Raw genomic sequence first — 19,085 nt, 5'->3', positions numbered from 1 at the left:
TGCTATTTACTATTGACACTTAAAATTGCAGTTCCCTGATAATGACTTTTAACCGATAACCGATTTCCCGATATTGTCCAGCTCGAGAAATCCGATACTGATGGTGGTCGTGGACATAACATTTTATGGCTAATTGTATTGTGATGCCCCACTGGATGCCTTAATAATTATAAATATAACACCTTCAAGGTTTTCCAAATAAATTTTCTCTGGAAAATAAGAAAATAACCTCAACTGAAATTTTGGGGAAAAGCTGCCTAAACGCACCACTATATTTATTGTTGAAATCAAAATAGTGCAAACATCAGTTTTTTGGATGAACTGCAAAGTGCCAATAAGGCACTTATTCTGTCCTCAATGTGTGTGTGTTGGTACACAAATCGACAGATAGTGGAGAAATTAGGCTCTAAAGAGAAGTCAGACGCTGGAGTATTGTTGGATGGGCTTTACTGTGGTCATCATTCTCTTGACAAGAGCACGGATATTTTTTGGAAAAATAAAAACAAAACATTGTGTAAATAAAATGTAATAAAGTCTCAAATAAAGCAAAGTATACACCACGTGTCAATCACATTTTACTACAAATGCTAACAAAACTAAATATACACATCTCCAATATACTACACAACGCTCATTAGTATAAAACAAAGGAAGAATATAACTTAGAAGTAATGCTTGTATAAGGTACAAACTACATGGTGAGATGGCAAGAACTGCTATGGTACACGTGCTGCAGATATTAGCTCTTCCATTTAGCTCTCTGTATTCGCAATGATCTCGCGACGACATATGATGACGTCAGCCGAAAATGTTGGAACTTTTCAAAACTAATTCACCTAGTGACAGCAGGGAGCGTCAAAACGCCAGAAACACAGGCAGGCAATACATGGACATGACAGCACTGCCATATGCATATCGCCCCAAAACCGATGTCCATATTATCCAATATCATTTTAAAATGCTTTTATCGGAAGATACTATCGGCTGCCCGATAATATCGGACAACTCTACTTACAATAAATCATAAAAATACAATATTTGGTGAAAACGTCCTTAGCCTATCCTTTTACGCATCAACAATGAGATCGACCAGCTGATGAACCAGATGCAGCAGATTGAGACACAGCAGAGGAAGTTCAAAGCCTCCCGTGACAGTATTCTGTCAGAGATGAAAATGCTGAAAGAGAAGAGACAGCAGTCAGAGAAGACTTTCATGCCAAAGGTAAACAACTGAAACAAAAATGGTCAGCAATCCAAGTCGAAATTGTTTCTAGGTCATATTAAACCCTTTATAGGGCAACTGAATATTTTTGGTTATCTACTTTATGTGGCATGTGGTTAGTTTTGGTAATTAAAAGACCTGGCATCCACATTTTACGTTTTGGGTCATGTAGGCTATAATATTGGCTGCCAGTGACAGCGCTATAGGGCCATACCATTTTGACTGGGAGAGGTTGGCAGCGAATAATCGTCTAGCGCAGTCAATGGCACTGAAAGGTGAGTATTCACTGGCAGTCCTCCCAGTTTAAATGAAATGGATGTCTATCTTTGTCAATGGCAGGCAACGAGTTTACATTTGGTATACAAATATGGCCTACAATGACCCACATTGTGATGTCCCTTTAATTACAGTATATTGTATTTTATATTATTATTGGAAGCAAATAATCGTTTGATTGATGGATTGGATGTGTTTTTTTTGTTTTGTTTGTTTTTGCACAGCAACGGAGTCTTCAGAGTCTGGAAGCCAGCCTTCACGCTATGGAGTCCACCAGGGAGTCGCTAAAGGATGAGTTGGGCACAGATTTACTCTCCCAGCTCAGTCTGGAGGACCAGAGACGTGTGGATGATCTTAATGATGAGATCCGTCAGCTGCAGCAGGTGAGGAGGGAGAATAAGGAGGAATTTTTAGTCGTCCTTTACAAAATCTGATCAAATTGGATTAGAATTGAATTACTCCTGGTAGGGATTTACCGATCGCATGTTTTTGCACCGGAGTCACCTGATTTGGAGAATCTGCCGATAACAGAGTCCTGATCCGATACTGAAAAAAGTGTTCCAAAAAAAAAAAAAATTTTAAACATGTTGCTGTCCCACAATGCTGCCTTCATCATGTGAGTTATTATTAAACTAGAATAACGTAGAATAATTCTTGTCTTTATTGAATGCTTCATTGAGTGAGTCCACTAAAACACTCTAATGCTGCTGAGATCACTTACTCATAATGAGATGCCACAGCACACTACCGCTAGTGTTTAGCAAGCTAAACTATGGAAACATTCAGCGCTTTTGAAGGTAGCGCTCCCAAGCTTCTCTGGCAAGATCAAAGCTTCAATACCTGTCAATCATTGTTAACTTTAACAAGCTAACTCCAGCTGCACCGGTGGTGACCAAGAAAAGCAGCAGGAGAGTGAGAGGCTGTACGATCATGAAGCAGAAAAACATAAATATTTTTTTAAAATTAAAAACAACCCCATCCTTTTCACCCAAATCCGATCCTCTGAAAAATGGCACGATCGGCCCGATTTCCGATCACTTGATCGGATTGGGACATCTCTAATTCCTAGCTAAAATAGAACAATTCTTTTCTGCACTTCAGAGGAATAACAGTGTTGCGTATTTTTTCTCTCGCTACCGCTGCTGCTTTTAGTACATTAAAATGACCTGTGTGGAAAAGGAGCAGACGCCAGCTGTGCGTGGGAGGTTCCTGTGATCTTTTTTCTGTGCCAGAGTCTTTCAGTTCACACCTGAATAAACTCAAGTAGTACCCACTTGTGTTACTCAACTTCAGACACACAACACACAGCCTTTCATGCATGCAATTTTTTCCACTATTTGACACCATTTTATTTCTAAATTATGAAATTATAATTCCCTTTACCATAAAATTAAAATGCAGAAATTAAATGAAAATAAAACCTTATCACATATCTCCTCTGTTCCCTGTGAGATTTCTGCCTTTGGGTGCACCTTTTAGTGTTTTGAGTGAACACACAGGGTAGCTGGATTCTTGGTTGTAAACGGAACACCAATAGCACTGATTACTTTGTGGTCTTTCTAACACCCACAGGACAACCGACAATTGCTGAACGAGAGAATCAAGTTGGAGGGTATCATGACCCGAGTGGAGACGTACCTTAATGAGAATCTGAGGAAGCGTCTTGATCAAGTGGAGCAGGTATAGTGTGACTTCAATGTTCCATCATCAGGGGAAATCATTATTTTGTCCTCTGCTGAATTTTATAAGCTTGACACACAAATTGACAGTTTCTTTTTCATGATTATGGAATGGAATGTTTGTCAAAAAAACAACAACTCTTTTTAAAAGTTGTTTTCTCTTGCTTTCTAAATTTACTGAACGAAGTAGGTATTTCATCCACTTACGAAACATACATAAATAAATACACTTCTAATTTGCATACAAAACAGGACATTCAAATCCCACTCTCAAGTGGCCACTAGAGGTGCACTTTAATGCCAGGTGTTTAACCTGCGTTTTTATTTCAATTCACTTGTGATCTGATCAACACAAATATATTAATATATGCTGCATGCAGGGCTTGGAATAAATTTCATGAGCCATATAATGCAGAGTAGAGGCTTGTATGACAGATAATCTTGTTTTGAACTGAAAACAGGAGCTAAACGAGTTGCGAGAGACTGAAGGAGGCACTGTACTCACAGCCACAAATTCTGAACTGGATGCCATCAACAAACGGGTCAAAGAGACACTGGCACGATCAGAAGGTATGGTCACATCAGTTTTCACGCTATGATAACCTTGAGCAAAAATGTCATGGTGTTGAAATTAGTGCTGCAACAATTAATCGATTAACTTGAGGAAGCTTCGAATTAAATTTTGCTGCTTCGAGTATTAGTGGTGTTATAATGGTTTGTTTTGAACGTGTTTGCATTTTTTTTTATTGATGTGGGTGGATAAACAACAGCGAATAGGAAATAACTAATTTAACAAGACTGAATCCAGCTGCTCCCTGTTAAGACCAACATAAGCTAAAAAAAAAAAAATGTATGCATTCGTAATTTAGTTTATAGGTATATTTAGCTGTTTTTTGTGGGAACGTGTTTGAACAATTTGTTAAGAGGACTGTTAAAAAAAAAAAGTTAGCAATATATATAATTTAAGTTAGTGGGTTTTTGCAATGCAGGTTAGCCAATTGATCTTTTGTTGTACTTAGATCGTCATTTATTTAATTTCTAATACCGTGTGAGGCTAAGCTCACATATTTAAATTTATTTTAAAATGAAAGTAATTCTGCATAATTTGAAGAAATGCCGAAAATGTTACTTTGTGTTCGCATCTAATGCTTTTTTAAAAGTGTTCTCTTAGCAAGCCATTGTTTTACACATCCTAAAATTTATTTTGCAACGCATTAAATGTTCGTAATCCGATTACGCGACTAATCGGACTAACTAGTTGATGGATTAATCGACAACTAAAAAAAATGATAGATGCAGCCCTAATTGAAATTAAAGCTCTAAATGTATTGTAAAATGTGGGTTAAAACTATTTACTTCGTGTTAATTTTGGGGCATTAACAAGTCACTTCCTGTTGTTTTTGGCCTATTTCCTGTTAATTTTGGTGCATTTCCAGGTAAATTTCTGTTCATTTTGTGACTTTTGGGGTCACTTCTTGTTGTATGGGTTCCCTCCTGTTTTAATTTTTGGGAATTTCTGGATCATTTCCAGTTGATATTGGTTCACTTCATGATTTTGGGGCATTTCCATGAGAAAAACTCGCTGTTCCCTCCAATAATGCTCTAAAATGTATTATTTCTATATATTTTTTATTTTATAGTGCAGGTATTTAAATGAGTATTCTACGAAGGTTTTTAGCGAAAATGACCAAACAGGATTTACTAAAAATGATGTACAACTAGTGATGTCCCCGATCCCAATCACGTGATCGGAAACCGGGCCAATCAGGCCATTTTTCAGAGGATCAGGATCGGGTGAAAAGGATCAGATTTTTTATTAAAATATATTTTTAAGGGCTAAAAAGTAACACAATAATCCAGAAATACAATGTCATTGTCAAAAGAAATACAAAATATATATGTTTTTACACTCGGCAACACTACCGGAAAAAGTGGAGAAGGAAGTATTGTAAACAGTACGGTACTCTAACACGTTGGGAACTATTGTTCAAATTTTTTAAAAAATAAAATAAAATAAAAAATCTGATCAGGACTCTGTATCGGCAGATTCTCAAAATCAGGTGGCCTGACCTCGGGTGCAAAAAAATGCGATCGGGACATCCCTATCTACAACATATTTTTAACTTGGTAGAAAAATAACATGCAAAACTGAGAATTACTTGGGTGATCTTTTAGATTTGGACTCTTTGGTCGACAAGACTGAAAGTGAGATCAAGGATCACATTAAGAGTATGGACCGCTGGAAGAACATAGAGAAGGAACAAAATGATGCAATCAACCATGATACCAAGGAACTGGAGAAGATGACCAACCGGCAGGGCATGCTGCTTAAGAAAAAGGAGGAGTGCATGAAGAAAATAAGGGAGTTGGGCTCGCTACCTCAAGAGGCTTTTGAGAAGTACCAGACCCTCACACTCAAACAGGTATTGCTTTCTGTCACAACAGCACCATCATAAGACATCTAAGAAACCTTTCAAAATCCACATTGGCTGACTAGATTTCTGCTGGCTTTGATTTGATTGGCTTTGAAGATAAACAACTGTCGAACTCCGATGAGTACAAGTTTTAGCTCCCTTTGTGAACGAGGCCTGAGGCCTTTGCCCGCCCACCCCCTCAGCAATGACTCAGATGCGAGTCAGTGCTCTGCTTGCTTGTTCTGGGGTCTCAGGCTTTGACTTGAGTGCACTTGGCTGCAACCTCATTAATGTGTGAGCATGTACTTTGTTGTACTATTTTCCTTTGACGACAATGCAGGAGATTGTTTCCCTCCTTACAAAACTGTATACATCATTCTCGGTGGAAGTGGCCTTTTTGGCCAAAGAAATGAATGCCAAAGAAATGAATCAGAAGTGGCTGATTCAAGCTGTTCCTTCTGTAACTTCATTTACTGGTAATTTAAAAGTCAGGGGGTCGGCTTCTTACTGATTCATCAGCTAATATTTTCTGAAGATGAGAAAATCTGACGATGCCCTTTTAATTCATTTCAACATACTAAATATAGTCCACTGGAAAGCAATGAATATTCAAGTATTGTGTGGCTAAGTACAGTGCCTTGCAAAAGTATTCGGCCGCCTTGAACCTTGCAACCTTTCGCCACATTTCAGGCTTCAAACATAAAGATATAAAATTTTAATTTTTTGTCAAGAATCAACAACAAGTGGGACACAATCGTGAAGTGGAACAACATTTATTGGATAATTTAAACTTTTAACAAATAAAAAACTGAAAAGTGGGGCGTGCAATATTATTCGGCCCCCTTGCGTTAATACTTTGTAGCGCCACCTTTTGCTCCAATTACAGCTGCAAGTCGCTTGGGGTATGTTTCTATCAGTTTTGCACATCGAGAGACTGACATTCTTGCCCATTCTTCCTTGCAAAACAGCTCGAGCTCAGTGAGGTTGGATGGAGAGTGTTTGTGAATAGCAGTCTTCAGCTCTTTCCACAGATTCTCGATTGGATTCAGGTCTGGACTTTGACTTGGTCATTCTAACACCTGGATACGTTTATTTTTGAACCATTCCATTGTAGATTTGGCTTTATGTTTTGGATCATTGTCCTGTTGGAAGAAAAATCTCCGTCCCAGTCTCAGGTCTTGTGCAGATACCAACAGGTTTTCTTCCAGAATGTTCCTGTATTTGGCTGCATCCATCTTCCCGTCAATTTTAACCATCTTCCCTGTCCCTGCTGAAGAAAAGCAGGCCCAAACCATGATGCTGCCACCACCATGTCTGACAGTGGGGATGGTGTGTTCAGGGTGATGAGCTGTGTTGCTTTTACGCCAAACATATCGTTTTGCATTGTGGCCAAAAAGTTCAATTTTGGTTTCATCTGACCAGAGCACCTTCTTCCACATGTTTGGTGTGTCTCCCAGGTGGCTTGTGGCAAACTTTAAACGAGATTTTTAATGGATATCTTTGAGAAATGGCTTTCTTCTTGCCACTCTTCCATAAAGGCCAGATTTGTGCAGTGTACGACTGATTGTTGTCCTATGGACAGACTCTCCCACCTCAGCTGTAGATCTCTGCAGTTCATACAGAGTGATCATGGGCCTCTTGGCTGCATCTCTGATCAGTTTTCTCCTTGTTTGAGAAGAAAGTTTGGAAGGACGGCCGGGTCTTGGTAGATTTGCAGTGGTCTGATGCTCCTTCCATTTCAATATGATGGCTTGCACAGTGCTCCTTGAGATGTTTAAAGCTTGGGAAATCTTTTTGTATCCAAATCCGGCTTTAAACTTCTCCACAACAGTATCTCGGACCTGCCTGGTGTGTTCCTTGGTTTTCATAATGCTCTCTGCACGTTAAACAGAACCCTGAGACTATCACAGAGCAGGTGCATTTATACAGAGACTTGATTACACACAGGTGGATTCTATTTATCATCATCGGTCATTTAAGACAACATTGGATCATTCAGAGATCCTCACTGAACTTCTGGAGTGAGTTTGCTGCACTGAAAGTAAAGGGGCCGAATAATATTGCACGCCCCACTTTTCAGTTTATTTGTTAAAAAAGTTTAAATTATCCAATAAATGTTGTTCCACTTCACGATTGTGTCCCACTTGTTGTTGATTATTGACAAAAAAATTAAATTTCATATATTTATGTTTGAAGCCTGAAATGTGGCGAAAGGTTGCAAGATTCATGGGGGCCGAATACTTTTGCAAGGCACTGTAGTTTTACTACCTTGCCAGCTTCACTGATTTTGATGTATCCCTTTTACCCATCTAGAGAAAGAAAAAAATATTGGATAATTGTAATTATCAGATTTTTCAGACTACACTGTAACTTGCACCGGAGTATAAGTAGCATTTTGGAGGGAATTTATTTGGTAAAATCCAACACCAAGAATAGACATATTATCTTGAAGGACAATTTAAAATAAAAATAGAAAAGAGAACAACAGGCTGAATAACTGTACGGTATGCTAATGTTACATGAGGCATAAACAACAAACTGAGAACGTGCCCGGTATGTTAACGTAACATAGCTATTAAGAGTTATTCAGATTCTTCATTTTAGTAGGGGTAACCACTGCATTTCACTAGTTCCTTACAAGTTTCTCGCTAACTCTGAACTTTTCTTCTGCTGCTGGATTAGTTTTCGGCTGTATATTTCACGATTTGCAGCTTGTAATCTGCAGAGTATGATTTTCTTTTCGGTGCCATTTTCTTCAGCCCTTCTCAGTTGTTTTTATTTGTTTTTATAAGTTACCACAAATGTTGAAACACAGTGTGAAAATAACGTGAAATGATATAATAATGTGTTAATGATTTCACACATAACTCGCTCCATAGTATAACTCGCACCCCCAGAAAAACTATGAAAAAAACAAACAAAAAAAAAAACTGCAATTCATAGTCTGAAAAATACGGTATATTATTGGTTGTGGCTGCTACTACTAAAAAGGCAGTACAGCACTATATTATAGCTGGTCAATTTGCTCCCCCCACGTCTTAGAAAGGGGATCACAATTTATTTTTGTATTTATCGTATTGTACGATCTTCTTGATTCTTTTCATGATTTTTTAAAATCTTGTTTTTTTGTTGTTTTTGTTTTGGAGTAAGTAGTTTTGGAAGCAAATTTTTAGTTACAAAGAATCTGAATTGAAAACTAGAGTGTACTTAAACATTTTATTCCCATGAAGTAGTTTTTTTGGAGTAATTAGTTTTGTAGACAAATTTTCGTTAGCGCATGGTTAGCATTAAGCTAGTGTGTGTTCGCCCATCCAGCCATCATTTTCCGCTTGCTCTGGGATCAGGTTGCGGGGGACAGCAGCTTTAATAGGGAAGCCCAGACTTCCATTTCCCCAGTCACTTCAACCAGCTCCTCCGGCGGGATCCCAAGGTGTTCCCAGGCCAGTAGAGAGATAGTCTCTCCAGCGTGTCCTGGGTCATCCCTGGGGCCTCCCGCTGATGGGACATGCCCGGAACACCTCTCCGGGGAGGCGTCCAGGAGGCATCTGAACCAGATGCCCGAGCTACCTCAGCTGGCTCCTCTCCATGCGGAGGAGTAGCGGCACGACGCCGAGTCCCTCCCGGATGACCCTAACTCTAAGGGAGAGCCCGGACACCCTTTGGAGAAGACTCATTTCGGCCGCTTGTATTCGGGATCTTGTTCTTTCGGTCATGACCCACAGCTCGTGACCATAGGTGAGGGTAGGAACGTAGATCGACTGGTAAATAGAGAGCTTTGCCTTTCGGCTCAGCTCCTTCTTCACCACTACAGCTCGGTGCAGAGTCCGCATTACTGCAGACGCTGCACCGATCCGCCTGTCAATCTCCCGCTCCCTCCTACCCTCACTTGTGAACAAGATCCCAAGACACTTGAACTCCTCCTCTTGGAGCAGGATCTCATCCCCGACCCGGAGAGGGCACTCTACCCTTTTCCGACTGAGGACCATGGTCTTTGATTTGGAAGTGCTGATCTTCATCCCAACCGCTTCACACTCGGCTGCGAACCGCTCCATTGAGAGTTGGAGGTCACGGCTTGATGAAGTCAACAGCACCACATCATCTGCAAAAAGCAGAGATACAATGCCAAGTTCACCAAACCGGACCCCTTAACACTTCGGCTGCGCCTGGAAATTCTGTCCATTAAAAGTGAGTGTTCGATAAACGAAATTAATTTTGCATTCTATTACACAGAATGTGTAATTTGTTTTGTGTTAATTGTCATAGTTTAAACTGAATTGTAATAAACTGCTTGAAAGGCATCAACATCTTTTCGAGGGACTGTTCGCGATCTGCCAATCTATTTAAAATTAATGGACATCACTACCAGGTTTTGTCATTTAAGAATGTCACAGTTGATCACCAAAATTTAATAAAAATTTTCTTCAGTCTACCATCTTCATTTTAAAAGCGCCCAGCCCTATGTAAAATAATGTTTTGCTGCGCTTTAAAATTTCAAATACCACAAAATAATAAAATGTAGGACATCACATACAGTAATAGGATAACTTGTATTCTATTCTTTCTCGGGACAGTTGTTTAGAAAATTGGAGCAGTGCAACGCGGAGCTGAAGAAATACAGTCACGTAAACAAGAAAGCCTTAGATCAGTTTGTTAACTTCTCTGAGCAAAAAGAGAAACTGATCAAGCGTCAGGACGAGCTCGACCGAGGTTACAAGTCTATCATGGAACTCATGAATGTCCTGGAGCTCCGCAAGTATGAAGCCATCCAGCTCACGTTCAAACAGGTGCTCTTCTCAACCGTTTTTTTTTTTTTTTGTGGACATTCCTTCGCAAATTAGTTCGTCACTTAACCCACAACTTTTCTCGGCCGCAGGTGTCAAAGAACTTCAGCGAAGTGTTCCAGAAACTGGTGCCTGGAGGCAAAGCTACGTTGGTGATGAAGAAGGGAGATGCTGAAGGCAGTCAGTCCCAGGATGAAGAAGGTGGCGGAGACAGCGAAAAAGGATCCGGCTCACAGAGCAGCGTACCCTCAGTGGATCAATTTACCGGAGTGGGGATCAGGGTAAGAAATTCTACTTGAATCCATTCTTTCCATATAGACTCTGCATTAACCCTTTATAAGGCACTCATTTAAATAATCCGATGACATGATTTGCCTTCTAAACTTGAAGTGGACAAAGTTCTCCTAAAAATCCCTGCCATAGCATCTGATATACTCAAGCTGTTGGCTAGCACTAGTATAAAGCAGCTTTGTTGTAGCACATTGTATCAGTGTTTTTTTTTTTTTTAATCAAAACACAAAGTCAAAACTCCCAGGGCTAGCTATAAACTGGTTTTCTGTAATGGATCAAGCATAGGGCGGAGCCTTCCTGGGCATTAAATCTCTCGGAGCGCTGGTTGAAAACAGCTGATAAGCGCTAGTATAGCGTCCTCTTGTTGTAGCAAACAGTACATGTCCACCCTTTTAACGTTGTTGTTTTGTAGCGACATATACCGTAATTTTTGCACTATATAGCGCACCTGATTATAAGCCGCCACATGTGACACAAAAACGGCATTTGTTCATAGATAAGCCACACTGGACTATAAGCCGCAGCTGTCCTCACTGTATTATGGGATATTTACACCAAAAGATATTAGCCGGTAAGACTTCATTAGACAGCGTCATCATATGACCGTCAGAAGACCAAATGAACCACCATTAAGCTTTTAACCAATTGGCTGCAAAGCTTCATTGCTTCAAGAAGCTTCATTTGGCCATCACTGCTTCCTTGGGTGAGACAGTCAACCTTTTATGCCACCTGCTGTCAACTTTGTTGTTGTCCATCATGCCTCCTAGCATGCATTGCAGCACAACAGATGTAAATAACAATCAAAATTCAGGTTCTTTGCTAATTATGTATTCAGTTGCTGTTCCTGTTTAAATAATTGCTAGTTGCGGTATTTGGTAACACGTTGTTTGATAGTGGCGCCATAACACTGTCATTAGACAATTAGACATAATTATGACATGACACTGTCATGAGCATTAACGAATGCTTATGACAGTTATCATTCAGTTTTATTCGGCAAATGATCTCACTTTTGAATGGATGTAAAAGATCCGAGCTGGACATAAATGGAGTTGGTAACATAATTTGCTGGATGACACTTAATGACATTTGTCATAAGCCTTCAGTAATGCCCATGATAGTGTCATGTCATAATTATGATGGTCTTATGTAGACATGTGCCGGTTACCGGTTTCACGGTTTACCGTGGTGTGAAAACGTCGCGGTTTCAAAACCACTAAAATTTTCCGTCGTACCTTAGTACGGTATTCGCTATTTTTCATGTGCCAAAATGCAGCCGAAGTGGCTTGGTGCGGCACCGCTCACCCCTTCCCGTTTGTTGCCGTGAGTGTCACTAAACAGCCAGCAAACCCAAAAACAAATCCTCCAAACACAAGGCGTACTTTTCTTCAATTTATTGAGCTCTCAAATCGTGGTGAAATATACAAATAAATACATTTAAAACGCTGTACAATTGTATTTTCCCACGTGTGATTAGGTTCAACAGGATAGCAGTAGCTCCATTAAAAAGTTCGCCAAAAACAAAACACACATTTTCCTTTCAAATTCAATATACAAACTAACTAAAACTTACAAAGACGAATGTTAGCCTAGGCTAAACTGGGAGAGCAGCTTCTTTTATGTCTCACAGCCGCTGAGTGAGAGAAAAGCTTGAATGCAGGGGGGAAAGAAAAAGAATCGCGTCAAAGATCGCTAATAGGGAGAGGAGGTCTCCCTCCTCACTTTTTAAAAAATTTTTTTTTAGATGAAACCTTTCCTCAACAATATTTACATTTTAACTAATTTATAAAACTAACTTATACATTTTTAACTAACTTATTAACTTATGAATTCTTTGTTCTTTTTAGCACAAAGGCATGGCATCATGTAGACTAGAGTTGACACAGTGGCTGAAAATGGCGAAACTTTACTTGAGCTTCCCCCCTCAAAAAAAAGTCATACAGTATATATTTTTAATTTTATTTAGAAGTGTTTTTACTTTTTATAGCAATTATTTTGTTCTTACTCTAATATTGAGCAACTTGAGCTGTGGCTGTGGGTATAGTCTAGGTTCTATTTATTTTAATTTTATATATTTGTTATTTTTTGTTAATTTATTTATTTTCACATTATATTCATGTTCCAATTTGCAAATATGTTTTGAAAAAATCCTGTTCAATGGATTTATTTATTTATTTATTTTTAAACCCATACATCTCAGAATTTTGGAGCTATAATTGCAATACCGTGATACCGTGAAACCGCGGTATTTTTGCTCACGGTTATCATACCGTGAAAATCTCATACCGGCACATGCCTAGTCTTATGACAGTCTTATGACGCCGCTGTCGAATAAAGTTTTAGCAAATATCATACCAAGCAATTAATGAAACAACTGGAACAGTAAATGAATAAATAATGATCAAAGAACATGAATTTTGATTGTTACTTACATCTGTAGTGCTGCAATGCATGCTGAATATTGTTACCTACATCTGTTGTGCTGCAATGCATGCTAGGAGGCATGGGTTGCCTATTAACACAAATAAATCAACAAATAAGCCGCACTGGACTATAAGCCGCAGGATTCAAAATGAACGAAAAAAGTAGCGGCTTATAGTCCGGAAATTACGGTAGTATAAGACAGACCTATTTATTTAAAAAAAAAAAAAAAAAAAAACTTTTTGATGAAATCTGACAAGCTTCTGGCAAGCTGTGTCAGCGCTAGAGTAGTAGTATTTTGGATATGAATTCCTTTAAAATGTCTCATAATCCATAGTGAGACTTTCATGGTTCTTCTGTTGTGGCAGTAAGGGTCTTTTGACAACAAGTACTTGAAATAAATTTCAATTTATCATCTCCGGTCGTCTGTTGTAGTCTTTCTTTAGAAAAGATGACTGAAAGATGTTGTTCTTGTGTGCTGCACAGGTGTCATTCACAGGCAAGCAGGGTGAAATGAGGGAAATGCAGCAGCTGTCTGGAGGTCAAAAGTCTCTGGTGGCACTCGCATTGATCTTTGCCATCCAAAAGTGCGACCCCGCCCCTTTTTACCTTTTTGACGAGATCGACCAGGCCCTCGACGCACAGCACAGGAAGGCTGTCTCAGGTAATGGGCGGCCATTTCACAAAAAATACTTAATCCCTTTTACAATGCATGAACCAATGTTAACATATTTTTGTCGCTTGCCCAATGAAGACATGATTGTTGAGTTGGCTGGCCACGCACAGTTCATCACTACAACCTTCAGACCTGAGCTGCTGGAGTCTGCTGATAAATTTTATGGAGTCAAATTCAGAAACAAGGTAAGAAGGGATTCCGTGGCTCCTTAAAGTTTAGAATTAGATGGCTAAATAGATTTCAGGCAGCTCGGTGACTTAGCGGATAATACGTCTCCCTCAGTTTGGTGGTTTTGGGGTTCCAATCGATCTTTGCTCTGGACTTCTTGTTTGTAGTTTGCGTCCCAGGTTAATGCTTAGTTTAAAAAAAATACGATCAGACTTTTTAAAGAGAGCATCTTTTCCATTGTAAAATGTGTGGTTTTGCAGTTTAGTTTTTTGAAATTACTTGTTAACATACAAACATCTTCACACCAATGTAACAGCGCCCTCTTTAGCTCATAGAATGGTAACATTTTCTGATTTCCGTGATAAAATAAATCAACTGCGATACAGTAGCAGGCGTCGTTTGGGGTAGGAGTAATATTTCAAGCAAAAGTTGCAATTTAGATTGTTCTAACAAGTAAGCCACCTCATATTTGTTGACTTTTTTTTTGTAGGTGAGTCACATTGATGTGATCACAGCAGAGCAGGCCAAAGACTTTGTGGAGGATGACACTACCCATGGTTAAATGGTTGACCACTGCTCTGTTTCGTCTATATTGTGTTTGTAAGGTTCAAATTACACTGTTACCTTTGTATCTTTTCTGATATTTTTCATTGGAGATGACTGACTTTGTGTCAACATTTAGAGGTGTAAGCACTGCAGAAAAGCTCACGCTTGTCCCTTTATTCTGTGTGCCATCAAAAGTTCTAAGCTAGTGACACATTTCTATGGTATACTTGTGGAATTTCCTGGTTCAGCATATTAACGTTAATGTGTTTATTAGAGCTCTGCATAATTTCTCTGATATGAATTTAAACCATTTTTATTCCTCATTGAATATGCTGTTAGGATTCTCATGTTAGTAAGTGTACGCTGTTTTTCCTTCACCTTTTCTATGAAATAAATCTTTGGGGAAAAAAAAAAAACCAACAACCACACTACTGTCCTATAGATGGCGCTGTTTATCCGTAATTTGTTAGGGGGTTACCCATTTCAAAATACAGTGGTACCTCTACATACGAATTTAATTCGTTCCAGGACCTTGTTTGTAAGTCGAAATGGTCGTATGTCGAGCAGGATTTTCCCATAGGAATACATTATAATTCCATTAATTCGTTCCAAAGCCTAAAAACATACATTAAATTCTTAATAAATACTGCTGGCACTGTTACAAATGGCAATTAAACATAGAAAAACAAATAAGTTATAAATAAATAATTCAGAATAATATAAGAAGAAGAAGAAGAATTAATAATTATTCCTGAAAATAATGTAACGAATCGGATTCTAATATGGCGGACACTTTTTACTGTCCCTGAACGCACCGCGAAGGTGACGTCTCCAGTGAGATAGGTCGGTGCGGTAGAGATAATACTTTCGTTTTCCTGAGAGCAGTCAACTGCTTAAGACAATGAGCGTTTTGTGTTGGATAAGTTCTTAAATAAATGATAAAAACGTGACAAAGCTGGCGATTTCCTTGGCAATGTTACCACAATAATAATTGTCACCTTAACTTATAAATAGTGGCGAACGGTGGTCATAAGAGGATCATGGAGCTGTATTGTTGAGCCAGTTCAGGGACGCGCACCCCAAGCTCATATTTTTCTATAACTTGCATCTTCATTTCAAAGGTAAGCATCACTTTTTTCCTTGTTTCTCCAACTGTATCAACTTTTTTTGAAAACTGTGTTGATTTCTCACATAAGAAAATCCACCGTGGGTTCGTTTGCAGTGCTGTCATGTCGTCGTATTTCGAGCAACTCGTCGGATGTAGAAACAAATGGCGGCTCAAATTTTACGTCGGATGTCGAAAAGATCGTGTGTCGAAGTGATCGTATGTAGAGGTACCACTGTAGTAATTTATGCTGAGTGTACTAGTATGTGTTGACAAAATTAAATATTAACACAAAAAACTAAGTAACAAAGCATTCAAAAATGTACTACATGCCTTGGATAGCTGAAGGCTCAATTTACTGAGCACATGAATCTGTTTTTCAAACTAGTTTTTCTATTTTTTTTTTTTTTTTTTTAACGACTCTAAGTATCATAATGCATAGTAACTGAACTGCATGCCTCTGCTCCAGAAAACTTGGTTTTCAATACGTGATACTACCATTTCTAATCAAATCACATTGTGAACCAGGAAAAATGGGTGGAAAGAGTTGCTGTACAAAGCAAAGAGCTGCACCCATTCGCAAGTGCTCCGTCTCACGAAAATAACATTTCAAATCTCTTGTCGTTCGCATTTTTACTTTCCACTGGCACCTTCATGTATTTATGATTTGCATGTTACATTTTTAGCTTTGCCATGTCATAAATCTTATGTATAATGAACACCACTTACCCTTGTCAGGGTCACAGGGTTCGGGAGCATACTCCAGCTGACTTGGGCCGAAAAGTTGACTACACCCTAAAATGGTCACCAGTCAGTCATAGGTCGCACACAGAGACATGACCATTTGAACTCAAGATCACAGCATCACTGAATGCAAATAGATCCCATGCTACAACCTCAAAGTCAGGCGAATTTCCCACTACACCAGGGGTCTCCAAACCGGTCATCGAGGGCCGCTGTGGGTCCTCCTGGTTTTTGTTCATACCGATCAAGCACAGATCTTTTAACCTGCACCAGCACCTGGCTGCAATCAACTGATTACACTTATAAAACACCAGATTGGTGAAAAGGTGTGGTCTTGTTTTGTTGGAGAGAAATCCTGCACCCACTGCGGCCCTATGTGGAATAGTTTGGAGACCACTGCACTACACCATCAAAGATTTGACCCGCACCAAATAATGAAAGTATACAGTGGGGAGAAGTATTTGATACACTGTCAATGGGTTTTCCCATTGACAGTGTATCAAATACTTGTTCTCCCCACTGTAATTGAATATGGCTTGTTGCACGTTTCATCTGCACCACTAGATAGAGCTAGTCACTAAAACAGTGCCACTCCATTAGCAGGGCTCAAAACTTTAGAACTCGGGTCTCCAAATCAGTCCTCAAGGGCCACTGTGGGTCCTGGTTTTTGTTCATACCGATCGAGCACACACAATATAACCAATGAGGTTTCTGCTAAAACAAACAGCACCTGACTGCAACCAATTGATTGCACTTGTAAGACACCAGATTAGTGCATAGGTGTCGTCTTGTTTTTTTGGAACAAAACCCTGCACCCATTGCGGCCACATATGGAATAGTTTGGAGACAACTGCTTGAAAACATGTTGAAATCAAGGTAGGAAACTGTGTGATGTGTCAGTTCTTGAATGTGACTAGAAATAGCAGAGTAAACCTCATGAGTCTCATTTTCATGTGGTATAATTCAGGGTTCCCACATGTCTTTAAAAAGTCTTAAAATGCCTTAAATTTAAAATCTGGATAGTTTATACCTTAAATTGTCTTAAATTTAATGGGAAATTGCAGTAGGTACTAAATTTCATGACAATACATTTAATGCCAGGGAAATCACTGTAGTCTGCTGAAAATCTTTAATTGCGTGCATTTGTATTATTAATGGCCGCGCACTAGATACAAGTGTTAGGGATGAATATGTTTTACGGTATGATGTCCACTCCCTTGGCATACGTCAGTGACTTGAGTTTTCGCTGTGACGCTATTTCATAGACTTCATAATGTATTGACGGGGCGCGGGGCTGATAAACAGGGGGCCTGCATTGTTGGCGAGGCCGTCAAAGCTGACCGAATGGAATCACAGACAGCTTTTTTTCGTTGAAAATTCTTGTGAATAAATGCCTAAATCCTTGAATTCTTTATTGATATGGACATAAAACAGTCTTGATTCTTGGTTAAAAGCAAAAAGACCGTGCAGTTAGCATGTATTTTATGTAAATATGTCGAAGTACAATGCTATTCTGTTAGTGAATGTAGCTAGAGGCCGCCTGATGTAAACAGCGTTTCCGTTCAAAATTCTTGTGAGTAAATGCTTAAATCCCTGAATTCTTTATAGATATGGACATAAAACGGCCTCAATTTTTGGTTAAAAGCAAAACAAAAAAACGTGCATTTAGCATGCATGTTACGTAAATATTGCGAACTATGATGCCAGTGCAGTAGCGGCTAATTTCTCCCATTGATTTTTTTCACATTTCAAAATGCATGCATGGTACGAAAAATATATTAATTACCTTGAATCCTCGAACAAATCACTCCTGAGACAATGCTTCCTGTTAGTATGCGGTACAGCTTTCGTACTTTTTCAACAGAAATCCGATGTTGGATCGCTGCGTGCGTGTGTTTGTGAATAGCTCCTCTTGATGTGGGCGCCCACCTACTTGAATGCGAGGCGCAGTGCATGACCGATCTGACCCGTCAATACATTAAGTCTATGACTATTTCCTTGATATTTGCAGTTGAAGAGGTGAGCCGGAATCACCTCTACAACCGCATACACTGTATACAGAAATGGTGAAGTTTAAATTGAATCAAAAATGGATGGAAGATGGTTTATTTAAGCTGTGTGTGGCCCCTGTTGAAAATAACAGTGCCTGGGTACAATGACAATATGTTGAATAGGTGATATATCACAGTACTCTGTAGCCAAAAAGGTTATCGATATGCCCCCACCAAGAATCGTTATATCATTTTAAAAAGATGTCTGTCACTGTTTTAAAGGAATTAACAAGTTGCTACCAAAATCTTCCATTAGAATTAGGGCCGGAGCTATCGATTATTTTAGTAGTCGATTATTAACTAGTTAGTTCGAATAATCAAGTAATTGAATTAGGAACATTTAATGCGTTGCAGAATAAATTTTAGGAGATGTAAAACAAAAGTTTGCTAAGAATGCACTTTCAAAAGATTAAATGTGAATTTTTTAAAAAATTCCCGTGTTTCTTCAAATTATGTAGAATTGCACTTTCATTTAAAATTAAAATACATGAGCTTAGCCTCTACAGTATAAAATAATAAATGAGGATCTAAGGACAACTAAAGAACAATTGGCTAACTTGTATAGCAAAAGTCCAACAAAAAATGCTAAATATACCTGTAAACTGAATTACAAAAGCAGAAAAAAACTAGCTCAAACAAAAACTTGACTTATGTTGGTCTTGACAGCGAGCAGCTGGATTCAGCCATGTCGAATGAGTTATGTGATATTCA

At 38.9% G+C, this 19,085-nt stretch overlaps 2 protein-coding genes and 1 long non-coding RNA gene across 3 annotated transcripts in view; 2 read left to right on the top strand and 1 right to left on the bottom strand.

Moving 5' to 3' along the window:
* The window catches only part of smc3 (structural maintenance of chromosomes 3), a 39,971-nt gene extending 25,073 nt beyond the window's left edge, over positions 1 to 14,898 (top strand). The window contains exons 20-29 of the mRNA XM_057842676.1: positions 1,071 to 1,222; positions 1,723 to 1,881; positions 3,071 to 3,178; positions 3,639 to 3,747; positions 5,353 to 5,600; positions 10,163 to 10,375; positions 10,465 to 10,653; positions 13,571 to 13,748; positions 13,839 to 13,945; positions 14,419 to 14,898. Of these exons, the coding sequence (XP_057698659.1) occupies positions 1,071 to 1,222; positions 1,723 to 1,881; positions 3,071 to 3,178; positions 3,639 to 3,747; positions 5,353 to 5,600; positions 10,163 to 10,375; positions 10,465 to 10,653; positions 13,571 to 13,748; positions 13,839 to 13,945; positions 14,419 to 14,490 (1,535 nt within the window). The 3' untranslated portion in view covers positions 14,491 to 14,898. The remainder of the gene's footprint in view (positions 1 to 1,070; positions 1,223 to 1,722; positions 1,882 to 3,070; positions 3,179 to 3,638; positions 3,748 to 5,352; positions 5,601 to 10,162; positions 10,376 to 10,464; positions 10,654 to 13,570; positions 13,749 to 13,838; positions 13,946 to 14,418) is intronic.
* On the bottom strand, positions 445 to 16,542 carry LOC130919987 (uncharacterized). Its single transcript, XR_009064062.1, has 3 exons — positions 16,476 to 16,542; positions 16,309 to 16,374; positions 445 to 1,177 (listed from the first exon to the last, which is right to left on the bottom strand). It is a non-coding gene; the product is annotated as an uncharacterized LOC130919987 (long non-coding RNA).
* rbm20 (RNA binding motif protein 20) overlaps positions 16,064 to 19,085 on the top strand; it is a 132,066-nt gene continuing 129,044 nt past the window's right edge. The window contains exon 1 of the mRNA XM_057842678.1: positions 16,064 to 17,199. Within this exon, the coding sequence (XP_057698661.1) occupies positions 17,186 to 17,199 (14 nt within the window). The 5' untranslated portion in view covers positions 16,064 to 17,185. The remainder of the gene's footprint in view (positions 17,200 to 19,085) is intronic.

This window comes from Corythoichthys intestinalis, chromosome 8 (assembly GCF_030265065.1).
Source record: "Corythoichthys intestinalis isolate RoL2023-P3 chromosome 8, ASM3026506v1, whole genome shotgun sequence".
NCBI classification, from domain to species: Eukaryota; Metazoa; Chordata; class Actinopteri; order Syngnathiformes; family Syngnathidae; genus Corythoichthys; species Corythoichthys intestinalis.
Note: the sequence above shows the minus strand (reverse complement) of the source record. Positions and strands in the feature narration are given on the sequence as shown.